Source organism: Dama dama, chromosome 2 (assembly GCF_033118175.1).
Source record: "Dama dama isolate Ldn47 chromosome 2, ASM3311817v1, whole genome shotgun sequence".
Lineage (NCBI taxonomy): Eukaryota > Metazoa > Chordata > Mammalia > Artiodactyla > Cervidae > Dama > Dama dama.
In genome coordinates this window covers 9,626,468-9,640,200 of record NC_083682.1, presented here as the reverse complement: position 1 = coordinate 9,640,200, position 13,733 = coordinate 9,626,468, and the positions used below count along the sequence as shown (strand labels likewise).

General features: G+C 43.0%; 1 protein-coding gene across 5 annotated transcripts in view; it reads right to left on the bottom strand.

Moving 5' to 3' along the window:
* STX5 (syntaxin 5) overlaps positions 1-13,733 on the bottom strand; it is a 28,976-nt gene that overhangs the window by 10,045 nt on the left and 5,198 nt on the right. For all 5 annotated transcript variants that reach the window (XM_061165377.1, XM_061165411.1, XM_061165401.1 and 2 more), the window contains 5 exons: positions 11,626-11,742; positions 11,492-11,548; positions 11,252-11,333; positions 10,672-10,778; positions 10,382-10,503 (listed from right to left, as the gene is read on the bottom strand). In XM_061165377.1, the coding sequence (XP_061021360.1) occupies positions 10,382-10,503; positions 10,672-10,778; positions 11,252-11,333; positions 11,492-11,548; positions 11,626-11,742 (485 nt within the window). The remainder of the gene's footprint in view (positions 1-10,381; positions 10,504-10,671; positions 10,779-11,251; positions 11,334-11,491; positions 11,549-11,625; positions 11,743-13,733) is intronic.

Below are 13,733 nucleotides of genomic sequence, written 5' to 3'. Positions count from 1 at the left end.
AAGGTCCGTCTAGTCAAGGCTATGGTTTTTCCAGTGGTCCTGTATGGATGTGAGAGTTGGACTGTGAAGAAAGCTGAGTGATGAAGAATTGATGCTTTTGAACTGTGGTGTTGGAGAAGACTCTTGAGAGTCTCTTGGACTGCAAGAAGATCCAACCAGTCCATCCTAAAGGAAATCAGTCCTGGGTGTTCATTGGAGGGACTGATGCTGAAGCTGAAACTCCAATACTCTGGCTACCTGATGGGAAGGGCTGACTCATTTGAAAAGACCGTGATGTGGGGAAAGATTGAGGCCAGGAGAAGGGGATGACAGGGGATGAGCTGGTTGGAGGCATCACCGACTCAATGGACATGAGTTTGAGTAAACTCGGGGAGTTGGTGATGGACAGGGAGGCCTGGGGTGCTGCAATTCATGGGGTCGCAAAGAATTAGACACGACTGAGCGACTGAACTGACTGACTGACTGATTAATGATGTTAAGCATCTTTTCGGATGCCTGCTGGCCATCTGTGTATTTTCTTTGGAAACATGTCCATTCAAGTCTTCTGCTCTTTTTCTTTTTGGCCGCCCTATGCAGCATGAGGGATCCCAGTTATCCAACCAGGGATCGAACTGTACGTTCTGCCTTAGAGTGTGGAGTCTTAACCACTTGACTGCCAGAGAAGTTCCTCTGCTCCTTTTTTAAATCAGGTTGCTTGATTTTTTGATGTTGAGGTGCATGAGCTATTTATACATTTTGTATGTTAACCCATCAGTTGTATCATTTGCAAACATATTCTCCCAGTCAGTAGGTAATCTTTTTGTTTTGTCAATGGTTTTCTTTGCTATGCAAAACCTTGATTAAATCCCATTTGTTTACTTTTGGTTTTGTTTGCTTTAGGATATGGATGCAAAAAAATATTGCCATGATTTATGTCAAAGAGTATTCTGCCTGTGTTTTCTTCTAGGCATTTTTATGGTCTCTGGCCTTACATTTAGGTCTTTAATCCACTTTAAGTTTACTTTTTTTGTTGACACACCTTATGGCTTCCAGGACCTTGGATCCCTGACCAGGGATCAAACCCCAGCCCCTGGCAGTGTTAAGTGCTGAGTCCTAACTGCTAGACCACCAGGGAGTTCCCACACTTGGGAGTTTACTTTATGGTGTGAGAAAATGCTCTAATTTCATCCCTTTACATGCAGCTATCCAGTTTCCTCAGCACTACTTATTAAAGAGACTGTCTCTTTAATTGTATATTCATACTTCCTTTGTCATTGATTAATTGACCATAAGTATGTGCATTTATTTCTGGGCTCTCATTCTGTTTCACTGATGTCTGTTTTGTTTCACAGGATATGTTCAGTTGCATTGAATCTTTGTGACCCTATGGACTATAGCCCAACAGGCTCCTCTGACCAGGGGATTTTCCAGGCAAGAATACTGGAGTGGGTTGCCATTTCCTCCTTCAGGGGATCTTCCCAACCCAGGGGTCCAACCGGCTTCTCATTTGCCTCCTGCATTGTAGGTGGATTCTTTACCACCGCAGTGCTGGGGAAGCCCATTTCTGTTTCGGTACCACACCACACTGTTCTAATAGTAATCGGAGTTACAGCAGTGGCTTTGTAGTGCAATCTGAAGACAGGGAGCACGACATCTCAAGCTCTGTTCTTTCTCAAGACTGTTTGGGATACTGTGAGTCTTTTGTGTTTCCATACACATTTTAAATGACTTGCTCTAGTCTATGAAAAATGCCATTAGTATTTTGATAGGGATTGCACTGAATCTGTAGATTGCTTTGAGCAGTACGGTCATTTTAACGATACCAGTTCTTCCAATCCAAGAACATGGTGTATCATTTCCATCTATTTGTGTCCCCTTCAGTTTCTTTCATCAGTGTCTTACAGTTTTCCAAGTACTGTTCTTTTACTGCCTTAAGTTTATTCCTTGGTATTCTCTTGGATGCAACTCTAAATGAGTTTCTTTCATTTCTCCTATAGTTTGCTGCTAGTAGATAGAAATGAAACAGATTTCTGTGAATTACTTTTGTATCCTTCAACTTAACTGAATTTATTGATGAGCTCTAGTAGCTTTCTGGACTTTCTATGTATGGAATCATGTCATCTGCAAACAGTGACAGTTTTACTTCTTTTACAATCTGGATTCCTTTCATTTCTTTTTCTTGTGATTGCTGTGGCTTGAACTTCCAATACTATGTTGGGTAATATAATGTTGAGAATGAGCATTCTTGTAGCTGATTTCAAGGAAATGCTTTTAGCTCTTCACCACTGAGCATGGTGTTAACTGTGGGCTTATCATATATGGCCTTTGTTATGTTGAGGTATGTTCCTTCTATGCCCCACTTGTGTAGAGTTTTGTTTTGTTTTTTTTATCATAAATGGATGCTGAATTTTGTCAAAATCTTTTATCTGCATCTACTGCGATGATCATATATTTTTTTCTTCAATTTATTTAATGTAGTATATCACACTGATGGATTTATAGATACTGAAAATCCCTGCATCACTGGAATAAATATTCCCACTTGATCATGGTACGTGTTTTTAATGCATTGTTGGATCCTGTCTACTAGTATTATGTTGAGGATTTTTGCATCATGTTTTATCAGTGATACAAGCCTGTAACTTTATGTTTTGTGATATCTTTGGTTTGGCATCAGGGTGATGCTGGGTTTGCAGAATGAGTTTAGAATCATTTCCTCCTCTGCAGTTTTTTGAAATAATTTGAAAAGGATAGGTATTAACTCTTCTCTAAACATTTGGTAGACTTCACCTGTGAAGCCATCTGGTCCTGGACTTTTGTTGGAAGTTTTTAAAAATTACTGATTCAGGACCTCCCTGGTGGTCCAGTGGAAAGACTCTACCTGTCAATTCAGGGGACATGGGTTCAATCCCTGGTCTGGGAAAATTTCATAAGCTGCAGGGCAACTAAGCCAGTGTACCACAACTATTGAAGCCTGCAGGCTCTAGAGCCCATGCTCTACAAGAAAAATCACTGCAATGAGAAGCCTTCACACTGCAAAGAGAAAGTATCCCTGCTCACCACAACTAGAGAAAGCCCACCCATATCAATGAAGACTCAGCATAGCCAAAACTAAGCAAATAAAATTTAAAATTACTGATTCAGTTTCATTACTGATAATTCATCTGTTCATAGCTTCTATTTCTTCCTAGTTCATCTTGGAAGATTAAACATATCTAGGAATTTGTCCATTGCTTCTAGGTTGTCCATGTTATTTGCATGTAGTTTTCCATAGTAATCTCTTTTGATCCTTTGTATTTCTGTAGTATCAGTTTATAATTTCTCCTTTTTTGTTTCTGATTTTTATTGTCTTAGGCCCTCTCTTTTTTCTTCTTGATAAGTCTGGCTAAAGGTTTATCAATCTTGTCTATCTCTTCTTAGTTTCATTGATCTTTTCTATTTTTTTGTCTTTATTTCACTTATTTCTGCTCTAATTTTTATTACTTCTTTTCTCTACTAACTTTGGATTTGTTCTTTTTCTAGTTCCTTTACGTGTAAGGGTAGGTTGTTTGGTTGAGGTTTTTATTTCCTGAAGCAGGCTTCTACTGCTATAAACATCCCTTTTAGAACTGCTGTTGCAGGGAAGTTCCACATATTTTGGGTTGTTTTCATTTTCATTTGTCTCCAAGTAGTTTTTATTTCTCCTTTCATTTCTTCAGTGATCCACTGTTTGTTTAGCAACATATATTTTAGCCTCCACTTGTTTGTGTTTTTTGCAGTTTTCTTCTCGTAGTTGATTTCTTCTCTTTTTTTTGTACTTGATTTCCACTCTTACAGCACTGTGGTTGGAAAGATGCTTGCTATGATTTCAATTTTCTTAAATTTACTAAGACTTGTTTTGTGTCCTATCATAACCCACTCCAGTATTCTTGCCTGGAGAATCCATGGACAGAAGAGCATGGCAGGCTACAGTCCACTGGGTCACAAAGAGTCAGACATGACTGAAGCGACTTAGTACACATGCACATTTTGTGGCCTAGTATGTAGTATGTCCTGGAGAATGTTCCATATGCACTTGAAAAGAATTTGTATTCTGCTGCTTTTGGAGAATTGTTCTCTATATAAGCTCATTTAATCTACTGCGTCATTTAGGGCCAGTGCCTAAATGACACATTATTGACTTCTTGTCTGATGTGTCCATTAATATAAATGGGATATTAAAGTCTCCTACTATTCAATTCCTCCCTTTATGTCAATTTCTCCCTTTATGTCTGTTAATATTTCCTTTACATATTCAGGTGTTCTTATCTTTGGAGCCACTGGACTACCAGGGAAGTCTCCCCTTGCTGCTTTTAATAGTCTCTCTTTGTCTTTAATTTTTGCCATTTTAATTACAATGTGTCTTGTTGTGGTCCTCTTTGGAGTTGATCCCATTTGGGACTTTCTGGGCTTCCTGGACTTGGATGTCTGTTCCTTTTACCAGGTCAGGAAAACTTTCAGCAATTATATCTCTAAATATGGTCTCTCTTTTTCCCTTCTCTGGAACCCCTATAACACAGATTTTAGCACACCTGATGCCGTAGAAATCTCTTAAACTGTGCTCACTTTTTTTTTTTTCTTTTTAGCTTCAGTGATTTCTACTACTCTACCTTCCAACTTACTGATCCATTCCTCTATGTCATTTAATCTACTGTTGATTTCTTCTAGTGTATTTTTCATTTCAGTTATGTTCATCTGTTTGGTTTGTCTTTATATCTTCTAACTCTTTGTCAAATTTCTCACTGTGTTCATCCATTCTTCTCTGGAGTTCTTTCATCTTTATGATCACTACCTTGAACCCTATCAGGCAGTTCACCGATCTCCACTTCCCTTAGCTTTTCTTCTGGGGTCTTGTCCTTTTGATTGGAACAAGCTCCTCTGTAATCTCACGTTGTCCGATTTGCTGTTTCTACTTCCATGTATCTGGCAGGTTGGTCGTTTCATGACCTCAGAGAAATGGCCTTTTGTAGGAGCTGTCTTGTGCATCCCATCCCCTGATTAACAGAGCTGTATGCTCCAGGGCTGCCCGATATTGCATGGGCCCCTCTGGTGATGGGGATGACTAGGCGTAGGTGGTCCAGTAGGCATGGCTGGCCCCTGGTCTGGTTAGTTGCCAGGCCCTGCCTTATGCAGAGACTGCCAGTCACAGGCTGGCAAGATACTTACTCTTTATAAGCTCTATAGGGGGTTCCTATGAACATCCAGCTTTGGCAACCAATGGTTAAAAGGATGTTTATTTATTCAACTAGTAGGTGTTGAGCACCAGCCACTGATACCGTGCTGAGTTCAGTTATCCTGGTCCCTCCCCTCAGGGGGGAGCAGAAAATGTCCACTTTCCCAGCTATCACGGCTGCTACTGCTGCCAAGTCGCTTCAGTCGTGTCCGACTCTGTGTGACCCCATGGACGGCAGCCCACCAGGCTCCCCTGTCCCTGGGATTCTCCAGGCAAGAACACTGGGGTGGATTGCCATTTCCTTCTCCAATGCATGAAAGTGAAAAGTGAAAGTGAAGTCGCTCAGTCATGTCCGACTCTTAGCAACCCCATGGACTGCAGCCCACCAGGCTCCTCCGTCCATGGGATTTTCCAGGCACGAGTACTGGAGTGGGGTGCCATTGCCTTCTCCGCCCAGCTATCACCAGCTCATCTTAAATTCAAGTCGTCTACTTATGCACTGGCTCCCACTTCCTCTCACCTGCTCCAGGACGTAAACTTTAAGAATTCTTCCCCCTTCCTGTTATAGTACCAATTTTTATTTCTCTGTTGGATCATTCCCAATACAATACAAACATACATTTATTTTCTCCCATTCTTTAAAAAAAAAACAAAACAAAAACCTCTTGTCTTTCACTGGACAAACTGGGAACAATCTGAACACTGAAAATAACCATTATCCTAACTAATTGTAACACAAAACATAAATAAAAACCTTAAGTCCATAATGATACTCAAAAACAAGGAAGAATTAAAACAAGAATTAAAACCTCCTTAGTCTCTACATTGGCACCTGCTCCACAAACTACTTACTCTGAAAATACAGGAAAATAATTAAGGTTTTATCCAGCCTGATTAAGATGAACTTCAGCTCATGCAGTTAATAAAGAAAGGCTTTTGTTTAAAGAAAAAAAATGCACCGGAATTGGATAAATTGATTCAGACCAGACAAGCATCATAACTGGCTCCTAAAAACTGGTTAAAGGGTCTTGGGGAACAGGATATCCAATAAATCATTTGCTGACTGCAAAGAAGAAATATATTCTTAAAAACAGAGATCATTTATTACCACCTTAATCAAATAACCAAATTTGTTCTCAATAATGTAGGGACAGCTGACATTAAATGCATCTTAATAAGATGCAATTTGTTGAGATATATATATGTACATATATCTCAACAAAGTAAATATATAGTTACAGCAGATTTTTTGGGGGAGCCGCTTCGCACTGCTTGTGGGATTTTAGTTCTTCCACCAGGGATCAAACCCAGGCCTTCAACAGTGAAAGCATAGAGTTCTAACCACTGAAACAACCAAGAAATTCCTACAGTTGATTATACATATGTATACATATATATTCCTGGAGTAAGACAGAGAAAGAGGCAGAAAAAATTTCGAAAGAAATAATGCTGAAATATTTCCTAAACTTTTTGAAAGACATAAATTTACAGATTCAGGAAGCTCAGAGAACCCCAAGCAGCATAAATTCAAAGGAAACCACATCTAGCTACGTAAGTGATCAACTGCTGAAAACCACAGAAAAGGAAAAAAAAAAAAAAGGAAAAGCAGAAGCAGTCAGAGATTACATACAAAAGTTAGAATTACCACTGACTTCTCATTAAGAATGAGAGACCAAAAGACAGTAGAATGATATATTTAAAGCACTTTAAGCAGAGAAACTATTCTTCAAAAATGTGGGTGAAATAATGAAATTTTAGATAAAAGAATTTGTCATTAGTAGATCTGCACTATAAAAAGTACTAAAGAGGACTTCTTTAGTGGTCTAGGAGTTAAGAATTCATACTGCCTGCTTATATAGGGAACACAGGTTCGATCCCTGGTCCAGGAAGATTCTCCATGCCTTGGGGCAACTAAGCCTGTGCTTGCAACTACTGAGCCCACAGGCTCTAAAGCCCGCAAGCCCCAACTACTGAGCACAAGCACCCTAGAGCCCCAGGCTCTGCAACAAGAGTCTGAGCACCACAACTAGAGAGTAGCTCCCATTCAATGCAATCAGATAAAGTCTACATGCAGCAACAAAGACCCCGCACAACCAAAAATAAAAATAAATTTTAAAAAAAGGTACTAAAGAAAATTCTCCAGGTTTAAGGGAAGTGATGCCAGATGGAAACTGGATATTCAGGAAGAAATGAAGAGCAATGCAAAGAGTAAATATATGACTAACACAAAAGACTACTTTTTCCTCTAATTTCTTTAAGATAAAAATTATATTATGGTATTGTGGGATTTATAAAGTTATATAGATACAACAAATGTGACAACTAGAGCATAAAAGCTGAAGGAGGGGGGTTGAAAAGTTATCACATTTTGTATGAAGCAGATGGGGAGGAGTTAATGAGGCATATTATAATCCCTATAGCAATCACTAGAAAAAAAACAAACCAATTACATATAGCTAAAATAACAAATTTATATGGAATTAAAAAAATTTTTTTTTGCAACTGTTCCAGACAGGAAAGAAGGAAGAGGAACAAAAAAAAAAAAAAAAGGAGAAGAGAAAAACAAAAGAAACAGTAAAATGGTAGCCCTAAATCCAACCTTAGCAAATATTACACTAAATATTAATGAACCAAACAGGCTAATTAAATGCTCAGCTCTCATCTTGCTTGGCCTCAAAGCAGAATCTGTCACAGCTGCTCATTCTTTCCCTGACTTACTTTCTTCTCTTGACTCCTGGGACATCATCTCCATTTATTTTTCTTCCTGTCTCACAAGCTGCGCTCCTGCTCAGTGCCCCTCTCCTGGGACTGAGACTTGATTCCAGAAATAGCCTCTGGGACTCAGTGCTTGATCCTCCTCTTTCTTAGATCTCCCCTGGCCTAGTTTCAAAGTTCAATTCTGCCCATTTTGGGCCCATACCTGTCTTTTTAACTCCTTACACATCTATCATCCTGTTCACTATTTCCACTTAGATGTCTAACAGACAGCTGTCCACTCCTTGTTGGACAACACGTCCAACACAACTTATTTTGCCCCAAATCTGCTCTGTCTTGAGTAACTAGCTCTGTGTGTTTCAGGTGAAGGACATGAATCCCTTCAATCGCTCACATCAAAAGCCTGGAGTTATCATAAACTCCTCTTTTTCTCTCACACCTTGCGTTCAGCTCATCAAGTAACTGATCCTGTTGGTTCTATCTCCAAAATATATCCAGAATGCAGCTACTACTCATACAGCCCTGGCCCCAACTACCACTACCTCCTGCCTGGATTATTGCAAAGGCCTCTGAACTCATCTCTCTGCTTGTATTCTAGGCCTTTACAATCTGTTCTGACTATGGCAACTAAATGACCCTTTTAAAATAGAAGTTGGAGGGACTTCCTAGGGGAGGCAATCCCCTGGAAGTCCAGTAGTTAGGACTTGGCACTTCCATGCGGTGGCCCTGGTCGAGGAACTAAGATCCCACAAGTTGTGCAGTGCAACCCAAAACATAAATAAATAAAAATAAAATAGATGCCAGATAGTATAACCTTCCACTAAAACCCTACAATGGGACTTCCCTGGTGGTCCAATCCACCTGCCAAGGCAGTGGACACGGGTTCGATCCCTAGTCTGGGAAGATACCACACACCACAGGGCAACTGAGCCCATGTGCCAGAACTACTGAGCCTGCATGCCCTACGGCCACTGCTCCAGAACACAGAGGGAAGCTGCCTGCTTGCCGCAACTAGAGAAAGCCCGCTCGCAGCAATGAGAACCTAGCATGGCCAATCAATCAAATCAATCAGTGGCCTGCAATGGCTCCCCATTTGGGCTTCCCTGTGGTTCAGCTGGTAAAGAATTCACCTGCAATGAGGGAGACCTGGGTTCGATCCCTGGGTTGGGAAGATCCCCTGGAGAAGTGAAAGGCTACCCACTCCAGTATTCTGGCCTGGAGAATTCCATGGACTGTATAGTTCATGGGGTCGCAAAGAGTCAGACATGACTGAGAAACTTTCACTTTCACTTTTCACATTGGCTTTAAAAGGTCCCACATGATCTGGTCTCCCATCTCCCCTCTAACCTCACCTGGTACTATTCTCGCTTGTCCCCAGATGCAGTGGCTTCTTTGCTATCCTTTAACTCAACAGACATATTCTTGCCTGAAGGCCTTTGCACAGGTTCTTTCCTCTGCTTGGTACTCTCCTCCATATATCCACACAGGAAACTCCCTCACCTCCCCCCAGTCTTGGAAAGATGTCATCTTCTTAATAGGGCCTACCACAGCCATCCTATTTAAAATTACAACTTGCTCCTCCAAACCTAGAACTCCTGATTAGTTTACCCTACTCTACTTTTATTTATGGATTTATCACTGGTCAAAAATATGTACTGGACCATTTACTTATTATGTATATTCTAAATTATCTGGCCTACCATGATGTATGTTCCACGAGGGCAGGGATCTTTGTCTCTTTTGTCTTTGGCTGTATCTCTGTGACTGACTGAATACCAAGTGCCAAAGAACAGGAGCAGATAAAGTGCCTTGTGCAGTAGCAAGGGCATCAGGGGAGTAGAGAGGCTTTCCTGTGGGCTGGCCCTGCCTCCCTCCCTCCAGTCTCATCCTGCACTTCTCTCTTCCTGTTCACTGCCTTCCAGCTGCACTGGCCTTCTTGATTCTTTAATAAAGTAAGACTGTCCCATCATATGGCCTCTGTTTTGGCTGTCCGCACTGCCTAGACAACTCTTACCCTTTCCTTTGTGTGTTTGGATCCCTCTTGTCATTCACGTCTCTGCTTCAATAACGAAGCCTTCAGAGCAGCTTGCCCTGCCACCCAATCTGATATTCCTCCTCCATCACTTTCTCAACACTGCATCCTAGTTTTCGGTATTAGCCCTTATCACCACCTGAAAATTTCTTCTCAATTCTTTTTAAACAGTTGTCCTTACTCACTCTATCGAATTCCACACTACAGAGTAAGTTCCGCAGAACAGACTTAACTGTTCTACTCATCACCGTATCCCCAGCACCTATGACAGTGCCTGACATGGAACGGGTGCTCAATTAATACTTGTGGTGTGGATGGAGACAGGTGAGCTGGACCTTATGTGTGGACAGGATTCACTCTTCTCTTCCAAAGGGCATTAAGCTGTCCCTGGGGACCCTTAGGATGCCAATCCACAGGGAAGACAAGCCTCCTGGTTTTGAGGTTAAAGAGAGAAAGCGTCTCACCTCTGAATGGTTTCTTCCTGTTCCTTCACCATGTGTGCCAACTGCTGGAAGATGGAGCCCAGCTCAACGATTGTGGACTCAATGTTCTGCATGGTGTCTGCCCGGCTCTGGATGTAAGAATCCTTCAGAGGAGAGAGAGCGTACATGAACACCAGGAGCTTCTGAGGGTGGGTCCTGACTCTTTGGGACTTTCCAGTTTGCCATTCCACCCATGGCACATTCCAAACACTTGCTTGTGACCACACAGGAAAACAGGGGAGCAACTCCTCCCCACCTTAGAGCGTGGGTACCTGCTCGTCAATGAGCTGCAGCTGCTGGCTGGTCCTGGAGTCCATCATGTCAATGGCCACATCTCCAGAGGCTCGGGACTCCGCCCCCAAAACTACAGCACCGCCCCCTGGGGGGAAAAAAGACGGACATGGCACTTCTTAGCAGTTTAAAGGTTCAAAGCCCATATGCTCTGGATTTGAATCCCAGCTCTGACACTTACTAGCCTTGTGACCCTGGACAAGTCATTTAACCTCTCTGAGCCTCAGTTTCCTCACCTGTAAAATGGGGGATAATGATAGTTGCTTTCTCAAAGGGTGGTTTTGAGAATGAAATGACAGACTGTAAATATAATGACTAAGTGGAACAAAAATACTAGAAAACTCATTCTTTTGAACATGATTGGATTCACCCTCAACAGGGAGAATGCTGGAGACTAGGTGCGGATCATAGATCCCAAGCAACAGGAGTGACCTCTGAGAAAGTCTAGCAACTTCCTTGACCCTCCGCTCTCCTACCCAACTCCTGTCTTAGGAAGATACCCTCAGACCCAGAGTCACTATGCCTTACCCCTCAGGGCTCCCTGAATCACCTGTAACTTACCCAGATGGTTGGGTGCAAGGGTCAGGGCTGATACAGGCGCCCGGGAGAACTGCTCCCGCCGGCTCCTCTGCTGCTTCAGGTTCTAGGTTTGGGGAAGAAATGCAAAGGTCCTGAGGCCTCTGGAAAGCAGGCACATTAGACCCCCCTGATGCCCGTGACCCTGTTGCCCTTGCCCTTCCCACTGCCCTCTGGGGCCCTCAGGCCCAGATTCCTATCCCCTCCTACACAGCTTCTTCTCACCTCTGTCCTCACTTCTAAAACTGACTTGAAGTCGTTGGACATGGAGGCCAGTTTCGACTGGAAGAGGAGGAGAGAGGGTCAGCCAGAGAAGACAATGCCTCCTCCCTTCTGCCGCCCCCTCTCCCTGGTCCCACCTGCAGGGAGACCACGATGGTGTTGGAATGGGTTTGCAGGTGCCGGCCGCTCTGGCTGCCCTTGGCCCTCACGAAGTCCTGAAGCTGGGCGATTTGTTTGTTGAGGCTATTGATGTCCTGGTGAAACAGCCAACAGAGAAACTGAGTATCAACCAGGGCTCCTCAGCCAGTATCTCTCCCACATGGACATCTCTGGCAGGGGTGGCAGGATGAACATACTAGCAGGGGTGACGCTGTCTCAGACAGTCAGACCAGAAGGGCCTGCTGGTACAGTCCAACCTCTGGAGGTTGCTCTGGCTCAGTCCCTGCAGAGTAGAGCCAGAAAGAGGTGAAATATGGCCTCGTCCGTTTGTAAAGAACTGAGTTGTTTACTCCTTTCACCCTACTGCCCTACCCACTACTGTGAGGCCCTGCTCATGACCACAGAACCCCTTAAAAGGCCAGAATCTCAGATCCAGAGCATGCTGACCAGCAAAGCATCTGTGCTGTACTCAGGAGATGGGAGGAGTCCTAGAAACATCAATGAAATGGTTTTTATATACACAATTCCTTTTAAAAAATTACTACTGCAGGGACTCCCCTGAGGGTCCAGTGGCTAAGACTCTGCACTTCCAGTGCAGGGGGCCCAGGTTCAATCTGTGGTCAGGGAACTAGATCCCACACAGCACAACTAAAGATCCCGTGTGCTGCAATGAAGATTGAAGAATGAATCTTGAACTACAATGAATTTGCATGCTGCAACTAAGACCCGGTGCAGCCAAATATATATATATGGGCTTCCCTGTGGCTTAGACGGTAGGGATGCAAGAAACCAAGGTTTGATCCCTGGGTCAGGAACATCTCCTGGAGAAGGAAATAGCTACCACGCCAGTATTCTTGCCTGGAGAATTCCATGGACAGAGGAGCCTGGTAGACTTATACAGTCCATAGGGTTGCAAACAGTTGGACACGACTAAGCGACTTACACACACACACATATTTTAAATTATTTTAAATTCATATTTTAAATTATTTTAATTAGTATATTTTAAATTACTGTTTCAAAAGAGTGAAAGGTGTGACTTGTCGAACTTTATACCTGAGTTAGTAGCACAGCCAGCCTTTCTACACGAGGCCAGTGGATCCTCTGCTTTCCCAATCCTACCTGCTGAGGGCCTCATAAGACAAGGGAGATGAAAGACTGACCAGGAGTGGCAGAGAAAGCTTGCCCCAGAGCAGCTAGGTCCAGGGCAGGACCAGAGGAGAAAGAGGAGGGGGAGGGGAAAGGGGTCACAAATAGTTCAAAAAATAGGCTAAAAAATACTAGATCAGGCAACTTCTAGAATCCCTCCAACAGTCCCCTGAATTAGTATCCCAGCCCCAAGGATTCTCGAGTCCCCTGGACAATTTCTGCTGCTGACAGCCATGTATCCGAAACTGTATTCCAGGTTTCCCCCCATAAAATCTCCTCCCCCAGGAGCTCAGAAAACGCCACTACTCCCCACGTGGGTGCCCAAGCTAAAAGCTTCTAAGTCACATGCTGACAACTCCTTAACCCAACCTATATGCCACAGCACAATGACAACGTTCACCGAGCGTTTACTATGTATTCAGACTTTGTGAACAGAACAGCAGCCCTGGGTCTGATTACCGTGCAGCACACAACTTGCTAAGCAGCTTATGACTTTCTCTTCAACTTAACGTAGAAAGCAACTCTTTATACCCCACCTGCCCTGAAAAGCTATTCCGCCTTCCTCTGTGCCATTTTGGAAAATGGCACCACCATTCACCATTCACTCAGACGAAAAACTTAGCAAGTCATCCTCAATGCCTCCCTTCCCTTAATCTACAAGGAACCCACAAAGAACCCAGCTGATTCCAACATACACTCTGAATATGTCCACCCATTTTCTTCTCTAACAAAGCCACACTAGTCCAAACTGTCCTCTCTTTCGAAAATCGCCCAGAGCCTCCTAAGTGACGTTCCTTTCAGATTCTGTCCGAAACAAGCCATTTTCTACACAACAACCAGAGTGACCCTCCAAACCCAAAACAGGGCATGTATGTCATCCCCACTCTTAAAATCTTCTAAGAGCTTCCCACTAAATCTAGAAAAGAATCCACATTCC